Source organism: Amia ocellicauda, chromosome 22, assembly GCF_036373705.1.
Source record: "Amia ocellicauda isolate fAmiCal2 chromosome 22, fAmiCal2.hap1, whole genome shotgun sequence".
NCBI classification, from domain to species: domain Eukaryota; kingdom Metazoa; phylum Chordata; class Actinopteri; order Amiiformes; family Amiidae; genus Amia; species Amia ocellicauda.
In genome coordinates, this window is record NC_089871.1 from 10,000,454 (window position 1) to 10,025,769 (window position 25,316).

Below are 25,316 nucleotides of genomic sequence, written 5' to 3' on the forward strand. Positions count from 1 at the left end.
ATTTGGGGGTGTGCATGTATTGACGATATGGAAGAATGAAAACAACAACAAGATATTATATCAACAAATAAACTAAATTGACTCATGTAGTAAAAGCTTAAGAAATCATTGCTTTTCTGTCGGGTGACTTGGCTCTGTATGTCCCAGTGCGCTGCCCGTAGCAGTCGCGGGAATCGGAGCTTCTGATTGGTGGACTCGCCTCTTCCGCCTTTGTTGTCATGGCGGCGGTTTAAACAGACGGAAGTGGCTTTGTGGATTTGAGAGAGACTTATCGTATCGTTTATTTATTTAAATATATGTTTAATTAATTCGTTTTCTCCTGCGGAGTGCAGAAACACCACTTTCTGTTACCGGTCTCTGTTCCGCCCATTAACGTGGTCGACATGAGCTGCTTTTTATTGTGGTTGCGGGTCGAGTTTTGACGGTTGAAAAAGGTAAACAATGGAGGCTGCTGGCTTAAATGATAGAACAAGCGTTTTATATGCTCGAAAAACACACCAAATAAATCAATCCTTAATTATTAAAAGTTATTATATAAGTTGTCATAACTTGGAAGAATACACGATTCGAAAACAAGCAGCTGGCAAAATACATGAAAAATTGACCGTTAATGAAAAATAATCTGCAGGTATGGATGCAGTAAAACATCGGGTCTCCTTTCTGAGTATTTAATACGCGTGTTTTTATCTCCGTGTATGTAAGCATTATAGGGTTAAGATTATTAAAGGGTTTAACAATGGCCTAACCACTCTGCTTTGTAGGAAGGCCATGGCTATGAAGATTGACAAGCGCCCTCAGGTGACCTTTGCGGAGGCCGGTCGGTTAAAGGGCTCCTGGGTGGCTTCGAGTGAGTATGACGCACAAGACAGGAACCAGCTTCTCTGCACTCAGGTATGATGTTACACTTGCTGGCACTGTTTACTGAGCCCTTTTCCAGCCTGGGAAATAAGTAAATAAACTGCACAAAGACATCGGAGGATATCTATCTTTTTTTTGTAGCAGAGTCTTCTTGCATTTTGGTTACCCGACACTGCTAATGTTAGTATTCTTTGCTCATGATTCCTCCTTGTAATGTTGCAATAAATATCAAAGTAGGAAATGTTCCAGAGATGAAGAGAGATGTTGGCAAACTTTGATATTTTATAACACTCCTTATCTAATATTATATTTTAGATACAAAGTCACAATTGTAAAATCCCTTCTCAGCTCCAGTTTAACAGGAACGTGCCGGCGGCTCCTGTGAACCTGATGACCCAGTTCCGCAACCCCGCACCCATTGTCATTGAGAAGCTGGGCCCGCTTGGCGCTGTGGTGAGCAGGGGGGCGGGGGGCGGCAGTCTGAGCAGCTCCCACGACTCCCTGCGCTTCTCCGTGGTGTCGGAGGAGCGTCTGCAGCAGGCGGTCAGGCTGGCACAGAGGGATCTGAGGCGCCGGCACAGGGAGTCCCTGCAGAGCCCCAGCACTGCACTGTCGCCTGGCCCTAGCCCGGCAGGAAGAGCCCCCCAGAGCAGAAACGCCAAGGAACAGGTGAAAGAGAGGCTTGGGTTTCTGGGGGGGAGGGCAGCGAAAAAAAACTGATCTTGTGAGCTACAGCCCTACCATGCTAAAATGAGCTGCCTTAGTATACAGATGACACATATGTGACACAAGATAGAGAAGACACAAGCACACGGTGATGGATGTATGATGGGTTTGTGTATCACCCATGGTCTAATGCAGATACTCCTCTAGCAGGCAGATGCTTGTATCACAGGAGTGGAAGTGCGATGGGAAGGACAGATAAATGCACTGGGATTAAGGGACCTTTATTTTATATATGGCAGAGCACTCAATGATGTTGACATTGCTGAGAGGTTAGTTGTGCAGCCGCTCTTTGAACACAAGCTCCGTTGCTCTTGCAGCACGAAGGAAAACGGGGTCAAGAGAGGAAGGCGTCGACTCCAAAGGCAGAGGTGACGAAATCTGGGGCCAGGATGTTGGTGTACACCCCTGAGAGACTCAGTCGGCCCCCCAGGACTGAGGAGGGCCTATCACCCCCAACCCGAGACTCCGGGCCCGTGGTGGCCAGCAAGGAGCCTCCGCTCAGCCAGGAGATCCACCGGTTGCAGAGAGAGCTGGGCACCTACGTCCAAAGAATTGAACAGCTGGCAAACAGAGGTACGCGGGGGCGGGGGGCAAGTTTCTGCAGCAAGAGCATATGACAGCATTCTTTGAAGCCAGTTCTCCCAAGACCACAGTCCAGCAGGTTTAATTTGCATTTTTTTGAGGCCTTGCCTGCGTCAGACCGAGAAAAGGGATTAGGGTTGATTGAGTTAAGTGACTAAGTAGTTCTCTGTCCTTTGAGGAGCGGATCTGTGGGGCACTGCTGTGGTGTGGTGTAAGAGAAAGATATAGACCAGAAACTTTCTTGCACTGCACTACAACAGCCTCTTTCATATGGTGTGCATGTACTGATGATATGGAAGAAGGACAAAAAACAGCAAGAGATACTATCAACAAATAAACTTCATTGACTCTTATAGTAAAAGCAAAAGAAAACCTTGCTAATTTGCGGTGTTGAATATTTTGAATATATTTGTTTTCACTACGAAAATAGCCAATTACTGCATTCACATGACAATCTGCTTAGAAACACCTACCTAGCCTCAATAAACTCCTTGTTTGAGGCTCCCTCCAATCTATCCCTGTTAGGTGTGACTGTGTGTGACAGTGAGTCTGTTTCTCTTCAGGATCACTGTTTATGATGTTTGTCTCACTGTCTCCAGTGTTTTGTGTGTCCATATCAGGCCAGTGTGACAGTGTGTGCTGTGTGTGTGTGTTGCAGGGCTGCCAGTGGGAGGGCCTGTGGACCCAGAGGAGCAACGCAGGGTTAAAATCCACAGGCAGGAGCAGGCAGCACGCTCGGCTCGCATCATCTACGTGCTGCAGCAACAGGTCTTATTTATCGTATTTATGAAGGATATTGTTTGGCAGAATTTGTTGTACAGTGATTCAGCAAATATTCCAGCAAACTAAACTGATCTCAGACAGGGGGTGTGGAAACAGCTCAGCTCAGTGGATGTCTAAAGTAAGTCATAAGCCAGCTGTACAAAACCTTAGTCCCAGACACACTGTATTCTGTATTGTTTTCTATAAGATCTGCAGTCTGACTACTAACCAAACACTTATTTATACGGGCCCCTCTCTACTAACCCAGCTGGAAAAAGCAACTTAGCACTTTGTATCATGATCGGTCTGTAATCAGAATAATAAAAAATTCACCTTCATCTTGTGTCTAATCATTCTTCTTTTTTAACTCGCCCTGGTTAATTACAGGTGAAAGCGATCCAGGAGGACTTGGACAAGCTGCGCTCACAGAAGATCAAGCACACAAAGAAAGTGAGGCCTGCTGTTTATATGCACTGAGACTGACAGGCTGTCGTTATTTCTGTGGAGCTTATTTATGTTCATAACAATTGGCAAGAATCAAAGGCCCTCTTGATGCACACTGAGTGGAAATAACAAGTTGTTATAGATCAGTGTTACCCCACAGCAGGCCTCGTCAACTTGGCGGCTTGCAGGACACATCAGGCAGAAAATAATAAATAGAAAATAAATCGTTTTGACAGGCAGTTTTTTCGCTTGAGTTCAGTTTTGTGCTTTATTTTTAAAATTTTACATTGATTTAAAAATACTAGCTTTAAAATCTATGAAGGTCATTATGTTATATGAGCAATACAAGTGTTTGTATTAGGCAGCAATGATGTTTATAGCCAGACTGGTGTATTTAGTGACTGTGGTTAGAATGTTCTAGAAGACAGCTGATGATAATTTGTGCTCCTTGTGTCCTTTGCGCTGACTGATGCTTAGTTTGTACTGCTCTGTCTCTGTGCCGTATATCGATCTCGAATTTGAGGTCTCTCTCCTCTCCCACAGTCCACAGCCATGGGCAGACTGGCAGCTGCTCACAGAGGGGCGGTCCGAGCCCTGCAGGTGTTCGTCAGTCAACTGCCAGACCAATCAGAGGATCCGGTGCCGTCCCACTACAAGGAGCTGGGCCATCTGATCCGCCAGCTGTCCCTGTGCACTGCCAGAGTGGAGGCGGGGCAGGGCTCCTCGGTGCCTGAGACGGCCATCGATATCTTGCACAAACTGGAGGCCAGTGAGACGCTGCTAGGCCGCCCGTTCAATTAAATGTAGACACTCATAACCACGGGTGTACTTACAGCACTCTGTACAGCTTATCAGTAGACTGCTTGGGGTTCAGATTTTGAACAACTCCTTGTGCTTGTTTCACATACCAGACATGGCTTTGATTTAAGTAAAAACACATTGCATGTTGCTGGAATGCAGTGAGTTTTCAGCCATTCTTCTTCAGAGAGTTACAATGTACACACTGTATTGTTAATCTGATTCGAACAAGTGGCTGACACCAAAATCCAGCTTGTTGCAATGTTTTTAATCGGGTTTAGCCCCACACGAGGCTGATAAAACCTTATCACTATTGATTTCTTGTTCTTTATTGTAGCAATAAGTCCCTGCTTCCTTACTGACTGCGGTCTTCCTCTCTCACAGGCTCTGGATTCTGCACTTAGTAAGCAGGATAGTCCCAGTAGAGGGGGGGCTCGAACCCGTAGCAGCTCACCCACAGAGTTCAGAGCCCCGCGTGGCCGCCGCCACAGCACATCCCCACCCCGAGGTCCCCGACCCCCAGCTACCAGAGGCAGGAGGATCAAGGGACCCCGAAAACCCACCGTGGCCAAAAAGATCTTACCAGGTGAGCTTTCAGTGCGGAGACTTGTATTTACCACAATGACACCTTCTGTTTTCTGATGTGGGTCAGATATGAAACCAGGCAAGATATTTACACTGTTTTGTATTGGGGGGTAGTCAGATTTCTGTGATTTTGAAGGCCTACAACTGATAATGTCTAAAGCCCTTTCTGTGCAGATGGGACAAGTGGTCCTGTACAGATAGCCAGTTAGGTCTCCTGTAGAAATCATGCAAATGAAGTGTCACAGCTTTAGTGTTTCTGTGTTGCCAGGGGCCTTCAAATTGAAAGATCATCCAATTGTCGGATTCCAAAGTGGCTTTTAAGTGCTTGTTCTTGCAAAATGAGAAATGCCAGTGTTTATGTATGTGTACAACATAATCTGATAAACAAAATACACTGGAGTATATTTCAAGAGTTCTCAGTCTGCTCTCCATCATGTTGCAAAGGGAGAATTATATTACCCACGCTGCCGAAATGAAATGAACATCTGACCAAGCGCAAATCGGCTTGCGGAGGAACTGCTGTCTGACACACTGCCGACCGAATGTGATGGGGGACGTTGTCAGGAATGATTTGTTAGACGCCGCACCTGAAGAGAGAACAACACGGGCAGTAATGGCTTCATCCATTACACACCCAAGTGCAGTGAGGAAATTGACCCGATGTGGCCATGGTGGTGCTGGCAATCAGGTCTTCAACAATGAAGGCTTACACCAGAATAGGTGACGGATAGGGGCAGTGAGTTGAGTAAGGGCCGTGGCTGTTTGTTTTCAGTGCTGTGCTGATCATTAAAGTCTCCTTGCAAGAAACCCCAGATTTTGTGTTTAATCTGCGGGGCTGCCAGCGGTTCAGAATGGCTGCAGCAAAGAATATTAATGAGTTTGCAGAGCGAATGGATAGAGCCAAAGAGGGGACACGGGGTAAAATGAACAAGGTGCCTCCATAGCAGGCTCTCTGCAAAGCAATCAGAGCGGCAAGTATTTTACAGTGGCCTTGAGCAGCTTTCGGCTCATAAATTAACCTGCCTGGCTTCGGGGGAGAGGACGCAAGGTGGCAGGATTTATCTACCAATGGGGGAGCTACCAAATTGTTCCTTTAGCTAAGGGAGGAGAACTGTTATTACGGCAACAAATAACCACCCGAGCGCAAGGATTTGTTTATAATCACTTTCAGTTTGCCTGCTATTATTCTTCCCAAGACTCGGTAGCCGTACCCAGAAACGACCTGCTTAGTACTCTCAAGTGGGAGTCAGTAAAGGGCTTGGGGTATTTACAATTGAGCCCAATGTAGAAGCAATAAGAAAGGCTAGACGTATACAATAGGGTCTGGGTTTTATATTTGTGATATGAGGAAACTGCTGGTATTATTCTGTAGTGTCACACTGGGAGTTTAGCTCACAGTCTAAGATTCCCCCCTCTCCCCTTTGAGTTCGTTTGCATTTATCTTTCAAAACATTGATTCCCATACGCCGCAGTCGAATCGGCACAGTTTGACTTACCGTTGTCCATGACCTCCGTCACAGACAGGAAGCCCCCTGCCGTGGCCCCCTGCAGGACCGACGACCCCCCAACCCCAGAGCGCAGTGAGGTGCTCAAGGCCGGCCTGGAGACCCTCATCCGCATGGGTGCGCTGAGCGAGGGCACGCCGGGACCCTCGCAACCTCCCGCCCTGGCCAAGCACAAGGGGGTGCTGCTCCCTGCAAGGTTAAAGGTCAGCCCCGCTTGCACTGCAGCACTAGCCTGTTCCTGGAGGTTTAGTGTCTTTATACTTTCATTCACTTCAGGTTTACACCAACAAAAGCCAAAGGCCCCCGTCCCACCAGGAGAGGGGCTTGACACTCCTGCTCTTGATCAAGGAAGGTCAATTTGAACAACAGATTCTGTTATAAACTCGCAGCGACCTGTAAAGCATTGTGCATTGAGAAAGTTGCTTTAACTAAAGTTTAATTGAACATGCAGGATTAAGAAAAATGCCCTGAGATACGGTGACTCAAAATACTGTACAAGATGCAGCAAATGAGGTCAAGGTTTTCAGTACAGTGTGCCTGATTAATGAGCGAGTAGCGGCACCGAGAATTAAATAGTTGCTTGTGATCGGAATAATAATCATATTACCTAAGAGCCAAGATAACAACATTTGGAAAGAGGTACATTTCTGATCATGCCAGACAAATCCTGACAGATGCATTCAAGTGCTGCAGACATGGGTGGGTGTTGGAGTCTGTATTGCACCACATCTTTCCGTGCCCCTCTCCCTCTCCGTGCCCACAGGGGTCTCGTCAGCCGCAGGAGCAAGGGCCCCCTCTCAGAGACACTGGCTTCCAGCAGCCCACCCTGTCCTCCAGGCTGAAGGAGAACCAGCCCCCCCAGAAAGATGCCCCCACCCCCTGGATCCCCCCCAACCCCACCTCCCCCAGGGCCTCTCCCCCGAGACGGTGAGTGCGTCGGCAGAAAAGGGACAACGCTTTCACATCTTTGGTGTGTTGTTCTCTTATGATGGGGAACAAATCTTATCAAATATATGTGTGTACATGATGGGAATGTGTTTCATGAACCTGCTTTTCCCTCACGTGTGTCACAGGGCTCTTCCAAAGAAACAGGGGGCTCAAGTTCTCTTCTCCCCTTCCAACATGCCAGCCGGGCCTAGCGCACAGAGGGAGACCCTGGGAGACGGCCTGGAGCCTGACAGGAGACAGCAGGCCCACAGGGAGGCCCTCAGGTTGGAGCTTCTAGGTTTTCAGTCCTATTTTTCAACGTCATAATCGAATGGGGGAAAGTCATGGTGGGTTAATAAGACCGATGTTGATTACATGAGATATTGGGTCTTGTACCAGGAAGCGATGATCGCGTTGTCTTTAGTTCTGCAGGATTAAGTTGCACGGGTTCGGCAGGCGTAATATGAGCCAGGTCTTCTGTGGGAATTCGTCCTCGAAACCAATCTTCATTTACAGCTTAGGGGTCAAGGCTCTGTCCTCGGGGGGAGACAGATTCTTCTGCTTTTCCTCCCATCCTCCACTTCTCAACAGTTTAACCTAATTAGCAGCTCAATTGGACCTATTTAAGATTTGTTTTGGTGACGGTGAAATGAGAAGTGCTGTTTTTTTGTTTTTTTTCTCCTCCGTTTAATCAAATAATGAGATCAATTAAGGTTTTGCTTGTGGGCAATAAAAAGCCTTAATGTAATTCGGCCCTTGAGAAATGGGGGTGGAAGCATATCAATTACCAAAGTGTGACATGGAAATGGGGACAGTGACTCTGATGGGCTTTGTGTGCTGCAGGCAAGCCTGGCTGGATGAGGAAACAACACGCCGGCTGCGGCAACTGGGCCAGATCGCCGCTGAGGAAGCTGAGCGCATCCAGAGACTCAGGTACAGCCTCTTGCTAAGGAGTCACATGACATACTATTGAGTTATCACCAGTCCTAGCAGCTTCCAAGATCACCCGCTATAAACATCCCTGCCTACAATACAGTGTTGCTTCAGTGAGTGTTTCTGTGTTGCTGTTTTCAGGGCTGAGGCGGAATCCCCAACTCGCTGGGCAGAGAGGGCTGAAGCAGCAGCAAGAGACAGGCTGCGGCCATTACTGGACAGGGCACAGGTAACGCACCGCCAGCAACTCCCATCAGAACCCTATTAGAAAGCTGTTGGTCATTTCGGGTATTACGTGTTGCCAGCTCCTGTATGTAACGTGGATATTTTCATACTTTGTGCTTTATTTTGAGTAAACGGATCTGGTGTTCGATTCATGCTTTTCCTTTTGTGTTCCAGCAAATCAGCGACTCGTGGGAGAGGAAGGGAAGCTCACTGAGACACCGGCTCTCCGTCCAGGCCGCCAACAGAGTGAGTGTGCGCCGGTCCTGGCAAGTCATCTGTTAATATCAGCCGTTTATTCTTCAAAAGGAAAACAACACATCAGAGCTCTTCAAGGAAACACTGTACGAATACTAATTGAGATGCCCCAGGGACTCTTTCTTTTTGAAACCTCCGGAGTCGGTTTCTTCTTTTATGAGAATCGATTAATTAACTTAGCGTGGCATTCGACAGTTTTGCAATCAATACATACATGCCACTGTCTCAATACTCCAGACAGCAGGCAGCGCAGAGCTCCTGAGCGAGGCAATCCTGGACGACCTGCTGGACGACACCGCGCGGGCACTGTGGGCCCAGGAGCAGGACAGGCAGGCGGACAGCACCGCCCGCTCAGCTCTGCAGGGGCCCACGCTGGAGAGCATGCTGCTCAGGATGGAGGAGATGGAGGTGGGCAGCAGCTCAGACCGTGTGGTTTTCATGGGCATGTATGTGGGTATTATTTTCTAGTTATTTTAACCACTCTCTCTATCTCTCTCTCTGTGTGTGCAGAAAGACCAGGATGCCATGCGGCGCCGTTTCGCCCAGGTTGTCTACTCTGATCCGGAGATCTGGGCGAAGGAGGAGAGAGCAGGTCAATGGACTGAGCAGCTTCATTACAGGGGTCACTCGGGTCCAGTCCAGTCCCGTATCCGCTGTATCGTTCTGTTATTTTGTGATGTGTCGTATCATGTTTCAGTCACCTGAAACTGGTCACATGGTTATATGCTTCACATCCTGTTATGATGCCCTAAGCCATTAATTGAATATCACACTGTACTGGTTTACAGCACCTCGGCTCTGCAGTTGTATTTACACTGTGTGAAAAGCAATATGGGTCCACGTTAAAGTGTCCATTTGGAAGAACAGAACTCGGGGTAACGCTCCGCTAGAAGTAGAGATACCTACTGAACACTGATGAGGTGGAGTTTGTGGTAAAGTCCAGCAGGTGGCAGTAGTGCTGTGCGCGATCCTCACAGCTGCTCTCTCTCCCATCTCAGAGGCACACGGCTCCCCTGCAGAGTACCAGCCCACTAGCCCCCGGCCCTTCAGAGTTACCAGGCCGCTGCTGAGACAGGAGCCCAGTGTGGATATCGTGCTGGAGCCCCCGATGGAGACCAGGTGAGCAAAGGGAGCTCTGGGCTTTGTTAATGTGTGTGCGTGTGTATCTGTGTGTCCTTTGTTTAATCCTTCCCCTGGCATTCATAGTAACACAGGAAAGAGCAAATCACAAACCAACCAGCAACAAAAAGTCTGGAAGGGAACTTATTAAAAACTTTACTGGCATAAAAATGATTTATTTGACATAATGATGCGTCTCACTCATTAAGCTTCGTTTGTGGGGAAAGATAAAAAAATTAAAAAAACAAATGGACAGAATCTGTGTTGCCAGCTTGATAAATGATAATGAAATTGCCGTCTTCGGGCTGAATCCCCGATAGATACCTCTGTGTGAGGCTCCAAAAACGAAAATGCAATTAGTTTGTTCTTGGCAGTGAAAAAGAAAAGTAAATTGCTGCATTTTCTCCAGTCTTCGGTGCTGCTTGACTCCTGGGTCCTGTTGAGAACCTTGGCTGAGTTGCCTGTCTTAAATGAGAGCGAGAGAGAAAGGGAGACGAGTTATTAAGAGCTCAAGCAGGGCCGGTGAGTGGATCTGCGTCAGCAGCAGGGCTATTAACAAATTGCAGCACTGCCAGATGTCTGGGTGGCGCTCCTGGCCAGACCCCCGGCCTGTATACCTCCTCTCAGCTCACTCCTCCACTACTGCAGTAACTTGGCTGTATGGACCACATTTTCTTTTTCTTTTTAAGTTCCGTTTTCCACAGTCTCCCAGCAGCACCGGGGTTGGTTGATTTAATTTGGTTCTTGGTGACGTCTTGCCTGTTTTGTGCTTGTCTTGATAATTGAGCCACCCAAGCAGGTGATCAGACCCCCTTTGCAGAGCAGTCGGCTGCATTTCCGCTTTATCCAGCCGCTGGCTCTCGTTCAGACCGTGCCATATGTCTGCATGGGCAATGACTTGATTCGTGTGCAGCTTTATTAGCTCCCAGTTGAGGAATATCCAGCAACCTGGCGCCGACTTCCCCGCAGGGAGCACGAAGCTTGTCATACCTGGCCTGGCTCTAACTACCAAGCTCTGTGCATTCCCGTGGCCTTGTCCAAGTCTACCAACACACCTTGTGCTGCCCACTGCGGTGTTTGAAACGGAGAGCAACCGGGCAACTTGAGGGAAGTCTTGTTACTTGAAGTACACAACACCATCTCAGAGCAGTGACTCACCTCAGACACCAAGGCCAAGAAGAAAGTTTAATGGCTAGGCATTTAAAGGGGGCTCGATTGAGGGCAGCGGGAGCTAAAGTGGCAGTTGAATGCAGGCAGAGGTGACTGATGCTCTGCGCCTCGGAGGAACAGGGTTCATGCATTGTGTTTATTCTTAGTCACTGTACGAGTACATGGTCAATTACTGCTCTGAACAGTCCTACATTGTACTCTAATGCATTAATCATAACTTAATGTGTATGGAAGCAGTGAAAAGCTTTTGCTGAGAGTTGTGAAAGCATCTCTCGCTCTCTAATTTCCTGTGTTCAACTATCAAAGATCCCTCCTATGTGAAGGTCATACCGCAAATTATGGCACTGTTAGCTTTCTGTTTTTATTTTTTTTATTTTTTGGGGGGACATTAAAACAGCTCAGTGGCTGCCTATTAAATCGGTTAAACTGCCAGTCAGTTGAAAGATATTTGTTTAAGGTCTGTTCAGTTTTTTTTTCTTTCTCTCCTCTCGTCTTTCTGCAAATCGAAACACTGCTTCAGTTACTCGAGTACACAGGAGATGTGGGACCTGGTTGGGGTAAAATCAATCTCTGCATTGTAACAGCGCCAGCACCGGTGCTTTTGAAGATCCACCTCAGCCGCCACGTGTTTATAGTGGTACATGGAGGCTGGGAGGAGAACCGCTTCAGAAAAAAAAAAAAATCAAATTTATTTCATTTTTTTTTTCTTTCTTACCTCTGTACTGCCGCTCTCCATTTCTCCGCCAGCCCTGTCAGTCCGGTAGCATCAGCTGAAGGGCTTGTTGCTGTCTGCTATGACATGGTCTAATGGGACTATTTTTGGATGATTCTCCACAGAAGGGCTGTTCTTTTGTGGGTATGTTCCTGGATTGCTCAGGAGTAGAAGATGAATCAATCTTCAGAATTCAAGAATCACTGCCCCCCCGCCCCATCTCTTTCCTCTCGCTGTGAGAATCGACTGGGATATTTCAGGAACTGGCTGTGTGGCTTGTTATCCCTTTTGTTTAAATATTGACGCCTGAAAACCTCTTTGAATTTGAATGCGTTATTTGCCGAGGCATAGACCCTTAGTATTTGTCATGTATACTTTTCCTTCCGCCCCCCTTGCTGTTCCTTTTTGTGTCATCTTTATAAAATTGACCTGGCAAGTTTATTACAAACAATTTCCGTACAAGAGGGAATAGAAAAGATTTTCTGTTTTGAGTCATTATTGTTAGGGATGTAGGATGTCATACTTGCGTCCCTTGAGCGGTCTGAAGTACAGGCTTTATAGTTACCTGTTTTTGTCAAACCCTGAATTGAACTATATTTTATTTTTTATTTATTTTAAAAGATATATATAGTTGTCTGCCCTCAGTGGCTTGATTTTGAGAGTGCTGTGCTGTGGATGGAGACTTATTGTTGCCCAGCAATTGAAGCAAACCGAACTGCTCAGTCAGTCCGTCTTCACCCCATTTAATAATTCAGTGCCTATCTCTTAAGGCGACCGATCAATGTTTGCAGACACGGTAGGAGGGGAGGATTACACCGTTTCCAACACTCCCATAATAAGTATTATTCGTGGAACCTGATGGCTTGAATTCCAGGCACCGGTGGAATCGTACACCAGCAAGAGCCGAGATCTGAAAGCCATGACTTTGGTGCAAGGTTAACGTATTTGTTGAACTAATTCAGAGGAAGATTCAGTAAAGCTAATAGTCTAATGAAAGTTTCCAGGTACCTTATAATAATGCAGAGAGTTTATGAAGGAATGGTGAGACACGCTGGACCTCAAAGAGCTATGAGAGAGAATGAGGACAAAGGAAAAAGAAACAGTGGTGATTCCAAATCTTTAGAAAATAAAATAGCAAAAAAAAGTGTATCTGTGTTATTCCAGGACACTGTGGACTTATAACGGGGAGCTGTGTAAACGAGATGGCCCCTGTGGGGGCATGTGTCAGAGAAGACGAACACTCCTGGGTGTCAATTACTGGGCTACAGTGGCTTGTTAATGGTAGGGGGTATCTGTAACATTTAATTACTCTGAACTAAAGATGTCGTCTCGATGAATCCTCCTTAATCTGCGAGCGGTGGCGTAGATCCTTCTGAGATTAAGAAAAGAAGCTGCAGGCTAATTAGGATTTCTCTTTGATGTGCTTTTTCACCAAAACAGGCCTAACGACGGAAGGAAGCCAGTAGGTACTGCACTTGAGCATCTGCCTTCAGAGCTCTTCGTGTCACCCAGCTGGCTTCACCATCTGCAGTTATGTCACAAGCCAGTTGAAGGGGAGGTCCACTAGTGGGAGAGCTTGCAGTAAGCAGGCATGTTCAGGTGTGGTGCTTGAACATGGTCATTAGGAACCCCATATTGCTCTGTGCAGTCTTTCACTACCACTATCTGCATTACTATGGGACTGTTCAGGGACACGCCCTTTCCTAACTGCAATCCCACTGTGATGCGTCTCTCACCCTGGACTGTACTGTGCACCCTCTCTCTCTCCCCCCCCCCCAAACTCCACCCTCCAATCAGCCATTTCGGAAAATAGGGTATCTGCTCTCTCGCTCTCTCTCTCTTTGTGTCTCTCTTCCCCCACTACTCCCTTGCTCCCCTCCTCCTTGCCCTCACCTCTGTCTCTCTTTCTACTTGTTTCTCCCTCACTCTTGCTATCTCTCACCCTTTCCTCTCCTCTCTCTCTCTGTCTCACACTATCTTTGTGGTTCTTCTGTTGGACTCTTGCAGTCTCTCTCTCTCCCTCTCCCCCCCTCTCTCATTCAATTCCTCCCTCCCTGTGTTGCCGCCATGAGCTCCCCAACTGCCCCCTCCTCCCTTCTGTCCGATTCAATTCCTCCCTCCCTACATTGCCACCCTGCTGTCCTTGCTCTCCTCTTCTCTGTCCATCTCCCTTTTTTCCTCTCTCTCATTCTTGCACCATGCTCAGCTGTTCTGTGGGCTGCACTAATTTAAAAAGAAATAAACTGAATAGAAAGAGCTGAAATTGAATCACCAATAAAGGTCTGAGATGCGTTCCTGGGCACCTGTCGCACAGCAGTGTCATTTCTTTTGGAAGCCACGCTGTCACTCGCAGCACCTGCTCCTAAATCACTGAGTGGGCACAGGAAGCAAGAATTGTTTACCGGTAAAGCCATAAAAATCATACATCTGCTTATTATTGCTCTGCTGTGACCCTGAGGTTTGGCTGTGCTTTTTTGGGTTTCTGTTACTGCAGACACTGAAGAGACATTACACACAAGAAGTCTAAATCACACTAATCCCAAATATTGACTGACATCCCAAGTTTTTATGCTGCCTAAGACTGAGACTAATTTAACTCTTGCTCGCTCAAAGGGTGCCAGAATAACAGTGATTAGGTCTTCATCCCTGACATTGTTTCTGTCCTAATTTCCACTAGTCCTCATACAGTGACATGCTTTTAATCTAGTCCTTGGCAAAATGTATCAGTAAAACGAGTCTGAGGCCACATGTCTGATTGATCCTATAATAATGTATGCTTTGATGGCTCATTTTTCCAAGGCCGCACTCAATCAAAGAAGGAACTATAAAGTTTAAAGGTTACTTGTGCCTCGAAGAAATATAGAATAGAGTAGAGCATAATTCATAAAAGCTGCACAGTGGAACCAAATGCATTTACGAGATGCATCAATTCTAACAAATTCTGCAGGGCTGTGGCATGCTTGAATAGTGATTGTGTTAAAACGGGGACAAGGCCAGAATAATTGAAATGTTAACTGCTCGAAAACTGTCTTGCAAGATATGACATCAGGTGTTAGTACCACAGCAAAGATGACTGGAGTACTGCTCAAACATCCAGGTGCGATGCATGAAACCAAAGCAGTTGCGAAGATGTGCGCTTTGTAAAATACTGTTAGTGTTATTACATTAAAATAAATATATATATGTAAAGTCAGAAAATACTCTAAGCAGCGGTCTCTGAACTCATTAGGGACAGGGCTCGCACTGTGAGCAGCAGAAAACGTTTCAGGGTTTGATGATCCCTGACAGTAATGTGTCACGAATGGGGAGTATATGGCTGAGTTTGCATCCCTGCAGAGAGCAAATCCGGGCAAGGCGATAAGAGGCCTATCTTCACACTGAGAGAGATGTAGGCAGTGGGTGCATGGCTAAGATAACCAGGCCACGTGGATCGATGGGGGTCTTTCAAAAAAATTACCATACATGCATCAATAAAGCAATGGCAACCAGACGTGTGCCATAAGCCTTCTATCGTTCTGTTTTTTTTTCCTCCGTTTTTTTTTTTTTTTTTTTTTTCCTCAAGATTCTGGGAGTTTTATTTGGAAAACAGTATCTCATTGTATTTTTTTGGGGATCAGGAGGATTTCCCTTTAACTGCATTGGAGCAAAGAGCATTTGCAGTTCAGCCTGCGTTTGCATGTGATGCAAGCAAGCAATTATTTTATCAACGGCCGTAGTTTTATTATTCTGCACATGGCTAAGTGTGGATCAGGGGCTGGCAGTCGGGGCTGTGGCACAGCGACTGAGGATGGAAGACGAGTAATGGGACCCTGGGGGGCTGGAGGAAACCGCAGCACCGAGTGTCATACTCCATTATTTGATTCTGTTGTCTGCTTCCTCTCTATTTCTGTCTCTCTTGTTTCATTTCACTCTTCTCACATCCACAATCCACCCACTGTGGAAAAAGAGCATGTTAGCTTGTTATAGGAGATTGCCTTTTCACTGAAACCGTCTGGTGTGTGGATCTCGGGTGCTGTCACATTTCCTGTTTGACGAAATTACTTCTCCATGCTCTGTGCATCTACAGAACAGCACCGAGTCCCGAGCAGGGGGTTATTGGGAAGTTGCGAACGTCACTCGACCAGAAACGACAGTGAGCTTGATTAGGTTTCTGTCTAATGAATTTGAGGGATTACCAGCATGCCGCTTGTGTCCTAAGTTGCATTGACCAGGGCCCAGTAGCTTTAAATTGGCAGTTGTGCACATATAAAGTCAATTTCTTTAATACAAAAGAGGCACGGGCAAGCTCCAGCGGTGGTTGGCAGTTAAATCGAAAAACCTGCATAGAATAGAAGATTATCAAAGTCGGTTAAAAACATCCAGGGGATTTGTCTGATTATGTGTATCGTTTCTCTAAAATGGAAATGACAGCCCAGCTTAGCTCATAAGAGACAACACTCCCTACAGGAAGTGAAGTACACCACTTTTTTTTTTTTTTTCCCTTTAGAGTTCTCTGCAGGTCAGGGACAGTTCAACATGTGCCCTTAATGTTGAGTTTGCGTGCTCTCGGATCTGTGCTATAGGTCTGAATTATTATTGTGTTGAACTTAGCGGGCCCCTCCGCAGTCCCTGGGCCAGGCGGCGTGTGTAAGCGTGTGGGCTTGAGCTCCACATTTAAAGTCGGGCCCAGATGGCCAGATCCAAAACAACCGCGTCGTCAGACAAGCATCCACGACTTCGGCATTTGTAAAGCTGGGAAGGACTTTTTCCTCATGCCGGGAGAACAGAGCAGGGACAGTAGTGTTGCACAGAAGTGGGGTCCCGCCCTCGGATCCATCAGCTGCTTCTGCATTTGCTTTGCTAAATCTTTTTCCATCTACGTGTTTATTACTCATCGGTATCGGGTGGGGGAGGAACTAAAATGCAAACAAACAAAAAAACACATCATTTAAAAAGAGTCATCCTGCCAGAAACATCTAGGCACCGTGGAAAACAACAGATTGGCGAGGTGGAGGGAGAGCTGTATTGATGGGTAGCTCCTGCAGTGCAAATGTGGGGTTAATAGGAGCTGATAAGAGGATGTCTCTGTGCATGAATTTTTAAAGAGTCTTCTGACGCAGGAGCATCTTCAGATTATTAACACTGCAAAGAGCAACCTGCTGCCCAGGGACTTGAGATAGGTCCCCTGTCCTCACTGGACTCTCAGATCTTTCAGGAAAGACACAATGAAATATGTTAGTTGTATTTAATAATAACAAGTTCTGAAATGTAATAGATTTTGTCAGTCAGTGTGTAATTTAAAGCAGGTGTTTGAATAGGCTTATCTACCTTATTGACCCAGCTACCCCTGTCTCCGTAGTGTGCTTTGAAAAGCTGCATGCTTTTTTTTCAGTTGCTAGCGATAGAAAAAGGTACAGAATTATCTGTACTACTGGTTTTTAGTGTGCAACCGATGGCTAAAAATAAAAGCCAGTTTATGGAATGCCCTGGCATTTATGAAAAATTTAAATCTGCTTAAATTTTTTCACCTTTGTTTCGCCGTGGTGCTTCCAGAGCCATGTTTTTTTTTTATTCCCTCCCACACCCTCCCTGCGTTTTCTGTCAAGAGGGGCACTTAAGTAGGATAGAAAAGCAAGTAATAGGAACGGGGAGTTTAATTGCTGTCGGATTCTGCAAATTCTGCAGCAAAGCAAAGCAATTGGCGATCCTTTAAGGGGGCTATTCACCAGCATTAGCTGAGCCTAACATTACCAGAGCTGTCTGCAGTAAAGCTGCCACTACACGCTGAGAAGGACCTGCGAGAAAGCAAGACATTCAATGCTAGGACTGTGAGCCACCGCCACTCCTCTAAATATAGCAGCCAGAGAGAGTGCTGCTACAGCATCGATTCCCTCGTGGAGGAGGCGTTACCCCAGCCATGCTCTGGCCTGCCTGTGCTGAGCTGTCCCGGTGGGCAGCAGGGTGTTCTTCCTGCCCCTATCCTGTTAGCACTGTCATCTACTCAGAGTGGATGGGGGTATCTTGGCAGGCCATGAGGATGAGCGTTAAATTAAGCGTTTGCTGGGGTCTGCCCCCCTCAGACTCCTGTCTGTCACTCTGCCTGGGGTTTTGAATTGGAAAGCTGTTATCTCCCACCTGCAGTTTGGATACAGCCTCCTCTGACAGCGGTACAGAGATCTGCAATGTTTTGGCCCTTTATTTAATTTTTTGAAGAACGAAATCCATTCTTTCTGCCGCCATCATTAAGCTCCTTCCATGTTTTGGCTGATCTGAATGCATTGAAGGTTGGAGCACAGGGAACATGGAGACCCTATTGCTGTGTGTAGAAGATTAACGCAAATGAAATTTCAGTGACGCACACAAAGAGATGGAAAACGGACGCGCACAGAATCACTAAGAGACGTCCAGTTGGCTGCCTAGCCAAGCTAAACTGGCCGTGGCCTTTACAGAGTCACAGCCCATTCCATATCATACAGATTTTGTGAAAAACCTTCTCTTGCTGCAAATGGGGCTTTGCACAAATATGATCACAAAACTCTTCTATGAGATGCTGTAAAGAACAGTCCCAGCTGACCTTAATTCTCTGCACACATTCCAATGCTTTTTTTGTTTTTTATTTTTTATTTTCATTATTCATTATGGACTGAGGCTGCTAAAAAGATTTGTGTGCGCTAAAAGCTAGACTAATGCATCCAGTTAGCAGGCGTAGGCGTACAGTAAACACAATGACACACTGATGCGCACTCTTCCAGACCACTGTAACCCAGCTCCTCTTCTGAGAATTACTGTTATGAATCTGCAAAACTATTAAAGATTATGAACAAACTAACTAAACAGCTCTCAAGGATCAGAGTTCCCTTAATTGATTAAACAACTTGCTTTATTGATTTCTATCTATCATGTGTGCCCAGCGTTTAGAAGGTGGTGTTTAAGTATAGCCTGTAAAGCTAATTGGATTATGGCTCACCGGGTTTGGAGATGACTGGTATTAGAGAGTTGTGTTAACTGAATTGGCTGCCCTGTGTTCGTCTGTCTGCAGTGCTGTGTCTGAGATTTCCTCTGTGGAGGACCCCTCCCGCTGGATACAACATCCAAGACTGGCCCAATCGCAGGCCACTGAGCAGGGTGGCACCGTGCTGTCCCTTCCAATGGGAATGCAGAAAAACATCCGGCAGAACACCGAGCGTTATGAGGCCTACCTCCGGCTGGTCTCCCATGAGGCATTGGGAAACTTCAACCCCTGGGCCATCGCTGACAGGTGAGTACTGGCAACAGGCAGACCTATTGATGTTCTTGTTTTGGATGGTCTTGTTTTGATCAGTAGATTGGTTCCAGAATATGTCATTGTCAATATTTTCTGAGGTTTTGTATTCCTACTCACACCAAGTATGCCCCCATCCCCCTTTTCAGGGGGAGGGGATGTAAATGTGGGGGCGGTATAAACACATTTTTCACAACAGAGAATGCTTCACATCGTTAGAAAGCTGAGAGTCTCAACTCTTGGCAAACAACACAACAGTGAGGAGTAGACATGGGATTAAATAGATGCTCATGGATTTGGTGCCCTTTTAAGGGTACCAGAGGGATTTGTCAGCTTAAGGGGGAAAATTTTGTTAAACAAAACGGTTCCATGATTTATCATGATTTCCATTTTTATCTCCAATTGTTTTTGTTCTATGCTTTAATTTCAGAGTACATTGAGACATGAAACTGCATACATTTTCATTAAAAACTGGAAAAATTGAGGTCAGAAACTTTTGACCAGTAGTGTATATACACTCACCTAAAGGATTATTAGGAACACCTGTTCAATTTCTCATGAATGCAATTATCTAACCAACCAATCACATGGCAGTTGCTTCAATGCATTTAGGGGTGTGGTCCTGGTCAAGACAATCTCCTGAACTCCAAACTGAATGTCTGAATGGGAAAGAAAGGTGATTTAAGCAATTTTGAGCGTGGCATGGTTGTTGGTGCCAGACGGGCCGGTCTGAGTATTTCACAATCTGCTCAGTTACTGGGATTTTCACGTACAACCATTTCTAGGGTTTACAAAGAATGGTGTGAAAAGGGAAAAACATCCAGTATGCGGCAGTCCTGTGTGCGAAAATGCCTTGTTGATGCTAGAGGTCAGAGGAGAATGGGCCGACTGATTCAAGCTGATAGAAGAGCAACTTTGACTGAAATAACCACTCGTTACAACCGAGGTATGCAGCAAAGCATTTGTGAAGCCACAACACGTACAACCTTGAGGCGGATGGGCTACAACAGCAGAAGACCCCACCGGGTACCACTCATCTCCACTACAAATAGGAAAAAGAGGCTACAATTTGCACAAGCTCACCAAAATTGGACAGTTGAAGACTGGAAAAATGTTGCCTGGTCTGATGAGTCTCGATTTCTGTTGAGACATTCAGATGGTAGAGTCAGAATTTGGCGTAAACAGAATGAGAACATGGATCCATCATGCCTTGTTACCACTGTGCAGGCTGGTGGGGATGGTGTAATGGTGTGGGGGATGTTTTCTTGGCACACTTTAGGCCCCTTAGTGCCAATTGGGCATCGTTTAAATGCCACGGCCTACCTGAGCATTGTTTCTGACCATGTCCATCCCTTTATGACCACCATGTACCCATCCTCTGATGGCTACTTCCAGCAGGATAACGCACCATGTCACAAAGGTCGAATCATTTCAAATTGGTTTCTTGAACATAACAATGAGTTCACTGTACTAAACTGGCCCCCACAGTCACCAGATCTCAACCCAATAGAGCATCTTTGGGATGTGGTGGAACGGGAGCTTTCGTGCCCTGGATGTGCATCCCACAAATCTCCATCAACTGCAAGATGCTATCCTATCAATATTTCTAAAGAATGTTTTCAGCACCTTGTTGAATCAATGCCACGTAGAATTAAGGCAGTTCTGAAGGCGAAAGGGGGTCAAACACCGTATTAGTATGGTGTTCCTAATAATCCTTTAGGTGAATGTATATTATATGTTTCTCCAAATGCTCCATCGCATCCCCTGTGCAGAATTCAGACCAAAGTGGTTTAATTCTATATTCGAGTTAATATGTGTACTTTGAAGGCATTTAGAGCACTTAGACTAACTCAGAGTGGCTGAGAAAGGAAGAGAATCCTCTGTACTTCCTCTGAGGGCAAAGACTGAGAAACTATAGCGCGGCTGGGAATGTGTGATCCCATGACGGTGTGGCAGTTTTACACTTTATATGATGGAAAGATACTTTGATACTGTATTATAGCAGCTTTGATTTTAAGTGGTGTGAATTATTTTAGATGTGTTTATTAATTGTAATCCTGTAATATGTTTTTAAGGACATGCAGCCTTATGGAATTTAGTTTGGGGAATGTGGTCCTGATCGGTGCATCCTGTCTGTCCCCCCCGCAGCCTGGCCGAGGAGCTGATGTCCGAGGTGCTGGCTGACGTCACTGCCGAATTCCAGGACATGTGTGAGGAATATGCGGAGGCCGTCTTCACCTCCGAGTTCCTGCAGCCAATAGAATCCCCCACTGGCCTCCCTCCCGGAACCAGCCAGCCAATACAAACCTTCACTTCCTAGCCCTTCAGAACAGTGTCGGGGGAAAAACCGCCAGCCAATGAGATTCCAGTAGACTCAATGCGTTTGTTTGTTACCAGCAAGACCAGCCAATGAGATTGCTATTTCCAATGCGCATTGCATTAGCAGCCAATAGAATCCTTTGTTCCTCTTTCCTGTGGGCTTTTAAAAATGCCCCGACTGACTGTTGTGAGCTGAACAGTACAGGACTCCCGTTGTCTCGGCTGATTGAAGGAACATAATTGTTCCAGCGCAAGGAAATCTCCAGAGGCAGCCCGGATAATTAGCAAATCTAAGCCTGTTTGAAAATGCGAGCGCTGTTACCAGACATTTAATTAAATCCCGTTCTTCATATTTGCCAGTGCCAATAAAAAAAAAACGAAAAAAACTCTGATGTCGAATCAATAGTCTGGGGCCCACACGAGTGCAGAGCATTATATTCGAGCAGCAACAGCCTTGTCATCTCAGGCCCCGGTGCCGGCCGCGGGACTCCCGACCCTGGGAATAGGTGAGCGGCGATAGATTGGACTGAATTATGTTTCAACAGGACGTGTCGAGGGAAATGAAAAGATTAATAATACAGCTGCACTCCTGGAAGTCATCTCGGGTTGGGGAGGAATTAAAAATGAATCTTCTGGAATTAATATGTAAAGGAGGGAGAGAGGGAGAGGAAGGGAGAGAGAGAGCTTCTTTCATGGAATCCAAATCATGACCGTTTGCTGAGCTGGTCACTAGAGCAGCTGTTGTACTATACTTGGTTTGGGTTGACGGTCAGTTTAAGAAGTACTGAGGGTGGGCCGAGTGCTCTTAGAGTTGGCTAGGGATCCCTCGGTGTGGCACATAACAGCGCCCCCTGTGTCTCACCGGGCGCCAGTAAACTCCACAGGGTTCTCGGTGAGAGCTGCTTCAGTCCTCCCTCCGGTGCTGAAGCTCTGCTGTTTGCACTGGCAGTGTATTAATAAGACAGTGAGCATTTGCCGGCACCGTCTACATCCATTTTAAAAGATCATGAGTATTACCTGGGTAAGAATGGGGAAAGCAAACGAACACCAACTAGAAAGCGGGGGAGGACAAAATTTGTTTTTTTTTGGGGGGGTGGGGGAATCACTGAGCCCTGCCACATCACTAATGGTTTACAGAGGCTTAGAGGATAATAACCTTTGGCCACCTATGACTCAAGCAAGGATTACCTCCCAACCCCTCCAATCCCAATTATAATTTTACACATGAATCATACAGTGAGTACAATCTCTTAAATGAATTATGGAAGGGATTTATACCAAAGTATCCAAGGACGGCCTGCCTTTCCGGATCTGTGGGGAAACCCATTAGCTTAAGTACACTTTTTCTGAATTCGGGATTGATGGCACATGTCTCGGGTCTCGTTGGGCTTTTGAAACAGTCCCTCTTAACGCGAGGGAGAAAATGGGAATTTAATCGGCGTGGACAGCGCTTATGCCTTTCCGTTCTTTATTACTTATTAGGGGTCCACAGTTAAATCGCTGGAGGCTCCGAGGTAACCAGGTGAGCTGTGGATGGGGATCGGACAGACGCCTGGCCTTGGCCCTGGGATCTAGCTGTGACTGGGGCAGAGGGGTTGACTGATCTGATTAAGGCGAACCCGGGAGAAAGATCTGGAGATGCGCACACGCAGCTCACGGCCCAGAGCCAGGCTGAAGTGACAGATGCATTGCACACCGCATCCCCTGAGCTCACGTCCGCACAGCGCGTGCAGCAAGCATCGCCAGCCATCATTTTGATTTAACTTCGTTTTTCTTTGCTCTCATTCTTAGCTTATTGAATCAGATTATCTTTTGTTTTTGTTTTTCTTGGCCGTGTTTATTTATAGCTCTCACCCCCTCGACACCGTTGATTATTGCAGCTGAACCGAGAAAGCAACGGAATATTTTCAGCTGGAGTGGAGTGCTTTCTTGTTTACCCCGGAGCAGCGCAGCAGACAGCTTCTCTCAGATGTCGTTTAGTAGAAAGCGCAGCCGCCACACTCGGGTGGGACTGTCTCGGTTCCTTGTGAAGGAGATCGGATTTGTTTTAGTTTCTTCAAAAATCCAAGGAGAGGCTTTTCTGACGAAACAAGTTTGTTTGGTTGTTTTAATTAGTATAAAACAAGTGATTCTGAGCTCATCCACTGAATACATTGTAGCATTTTTGGTTTGCATAGCCCTGCTCTTTCAGCCTGCAGCTCAAACTCCCAGTTTCCTGGCAGCTTTACAAAAGTGACCAGCTGTTATTTCTTTTCATAGTTGTCTCATGGCAAAAATTCTGTGCTGTGCTGTCAGATGTTGAAATCTCCCTCGACCCCCTGGTTTGCAAGATGTGTTGATGCAGGAATGTCCCCTGAAATGGAGATTTGCATCAAGATGTGTGGCCCATTTGTCTCCATTTCTCTCAACAGAAATGCTGACTGGCAATCTGCAATTGCCTCCAAGCTGTTAGCCCTGTACTTTCTGCAGATAACAATCTCTGCGCAATTCTTTCTCAGCCAATATCTGTATTACAAGTCTGCCGTCTTTCAATCAGGGGGTGTTGTGATGTACTTCTGCTCATGGCGCTGAAGGCTGCAGAAACAAACAACACCAAAAAGACAATCTCTGAGTTGATACTGTACTGGGACTCTTTAATGCTAGAAATTCAACCCCCTGGTCTGTCAAACCGTCTCTCTCTTGTCTTGCATTTCTGTCTCTCCTCAAGTAGCAGGCGCTCTCTTTCACGGCCCTGACAAATCCACTCCAGGGAGGGGGGAATAGAAAGAAAGGAAAGTAAAAACTGTTGCTGAATGCCTCTTGTCAGATCTGCCAAGAAAAAAACTTTGTTACCTTAATATCTGTCTCCCAACTGGCTTTCATTATCTGGCACTAGTAGGAAGAAGGGTAGCCTATATTCATTCATAATCTGCATCATCAGGAAGCGGCCCGTCTGTGTGCCGAGTTTCTTCTTCAGTCTGTAATTTAGGAAACTGCCTGCACTTGCATGGCTCTTTGTTTTTTCCCCAATTCGTCAAAGGATGAGTGTATGATTTTCCTTCTGCAGCGGAGGTACTCGGCGGAGGGAGAAATGTCAAGAGATACTCCTAACTTGTCATTCTTGAAAAGGCTGCCTCGGCAAAGGGGCTCGAGAGACGGGCTAATTGATGGCCCAGAATAATTGAGAACGCTGGGTGGGCATCGTTGTGTCACCGGTTTAAACGCTCGAGCCCTCGCGATGGGAGCCCAGGCTGCTTCACTCTTCGTTTCACTCTGGCTGCGTCAGAGCCATCTGTGACTTGCCAGTTTAACAGGTACCTGTGAGCTCTGCGGGGTCTTGGTGAGAGCCGGGCCAGGCCTCCCACGGTTCCCCGGCTCTGCTGTTTGCACCGTGGGGCTCGCAGTGTGAAAAGTGGGGCCCAGCAGTGCATGTTTCAGTGGACAATAACAATTTTATTTTTCAAAATCTAGTATTACACCAGATCGAATCAATACAGTATCTAGAGGTTTGTTTTGTTTTTCATTTTGGCTTGGCTATGGATTTGGTTTTGGATTGTTTTGTTTGTGTTTTTTGTTTGTGGATCAACAATGGGACCATTTGCATGCATTAAAATGCCTAATTTATTACTGATCTACTTGAAGAAATAATGTATATGTATATATTTGAAATAAACTCTTTATTATTGTCTTTTGTTGTTGTCCTGATTGCGAATTCTAAACACTCTGAAAATGTCTCGCTTGTTTAATCACAGTTCAAAACTCAGTCCTCCTTAAATTATACAGGTTCTAAAATGTTTCAGATTGTTTTATTGTTGTCTTTTTGTCTATCACTGAGGTTCGTGACCTGTAGCTGCAGACTGATCAGTGTAATCTGTCTTTTTGGCTTCTGCAGTTTTTTTTGCTTATTTATGTATTTTATTTTAACAAGTCTAGAAGCCAAGAAATATTTCATCTCCGCGTTCACTGACTGGTACAAATAGCCTGTGTTCCACTCGGTGAGCGCCACAGTGTAGGCGGGCTGGGGGGGAACTCTGCGCCTCTGGCCCCTCTGAGATTAATTAATAATAATTAGCAGTGAGTGTGGTGATTGATCTTTAACCAAGCGCTGGTTTGAACCATCGCACCTGAAATCTCTAGTCCACCTTAATGAGTCCAGATGTCCACTAAACTGCAAGAT

General features: G+C 46.2%; 1 protein-coding gene across 1 annotated transcript; it reads left to right on the forward strand.

Moving 5' to 3' along the window:
- Positions 1-205: 205 nt before the first annotated feature.
- On the forward strand, positions 206-24,827 carry kiaa0753 (KIAA0753 ortholog). The gene is made up of 19 exons (XM_066696389.1): positions 206-434; positions 762-891; positions 1,207-1,527; positions 1,902-2,157; positions 2,825-2,934; positions 3,316-3,378; positions 3,916-4,137; positions 4,555-4,756; positions 6,276-6,463; positions 7,024-7,187; positions 7,334-7,471; positions 8,031-8,120; positions 8,262-8,349; positions 8,520-8,591; positions 8,838-9,008; positions 9,111-9,192; positions 9,599-9,719; positions 18,620-18,838; positions 20,990-24,827. The coding sequence occupies exons 2-19, from the start codon at positions 769-771 to the stop codon at positions 21,159-21,161; spliced, it is 2,802 nt and encodes a 933-aa protein (XP_066552486.1). The 5' UTR covers positions 206-434; positions 762-768; the 3' UTR covers positions 21,162-24,827.
- The last annotated feature ends 489 nt before the right edge of the window (positions 24,828-25,316 follow it).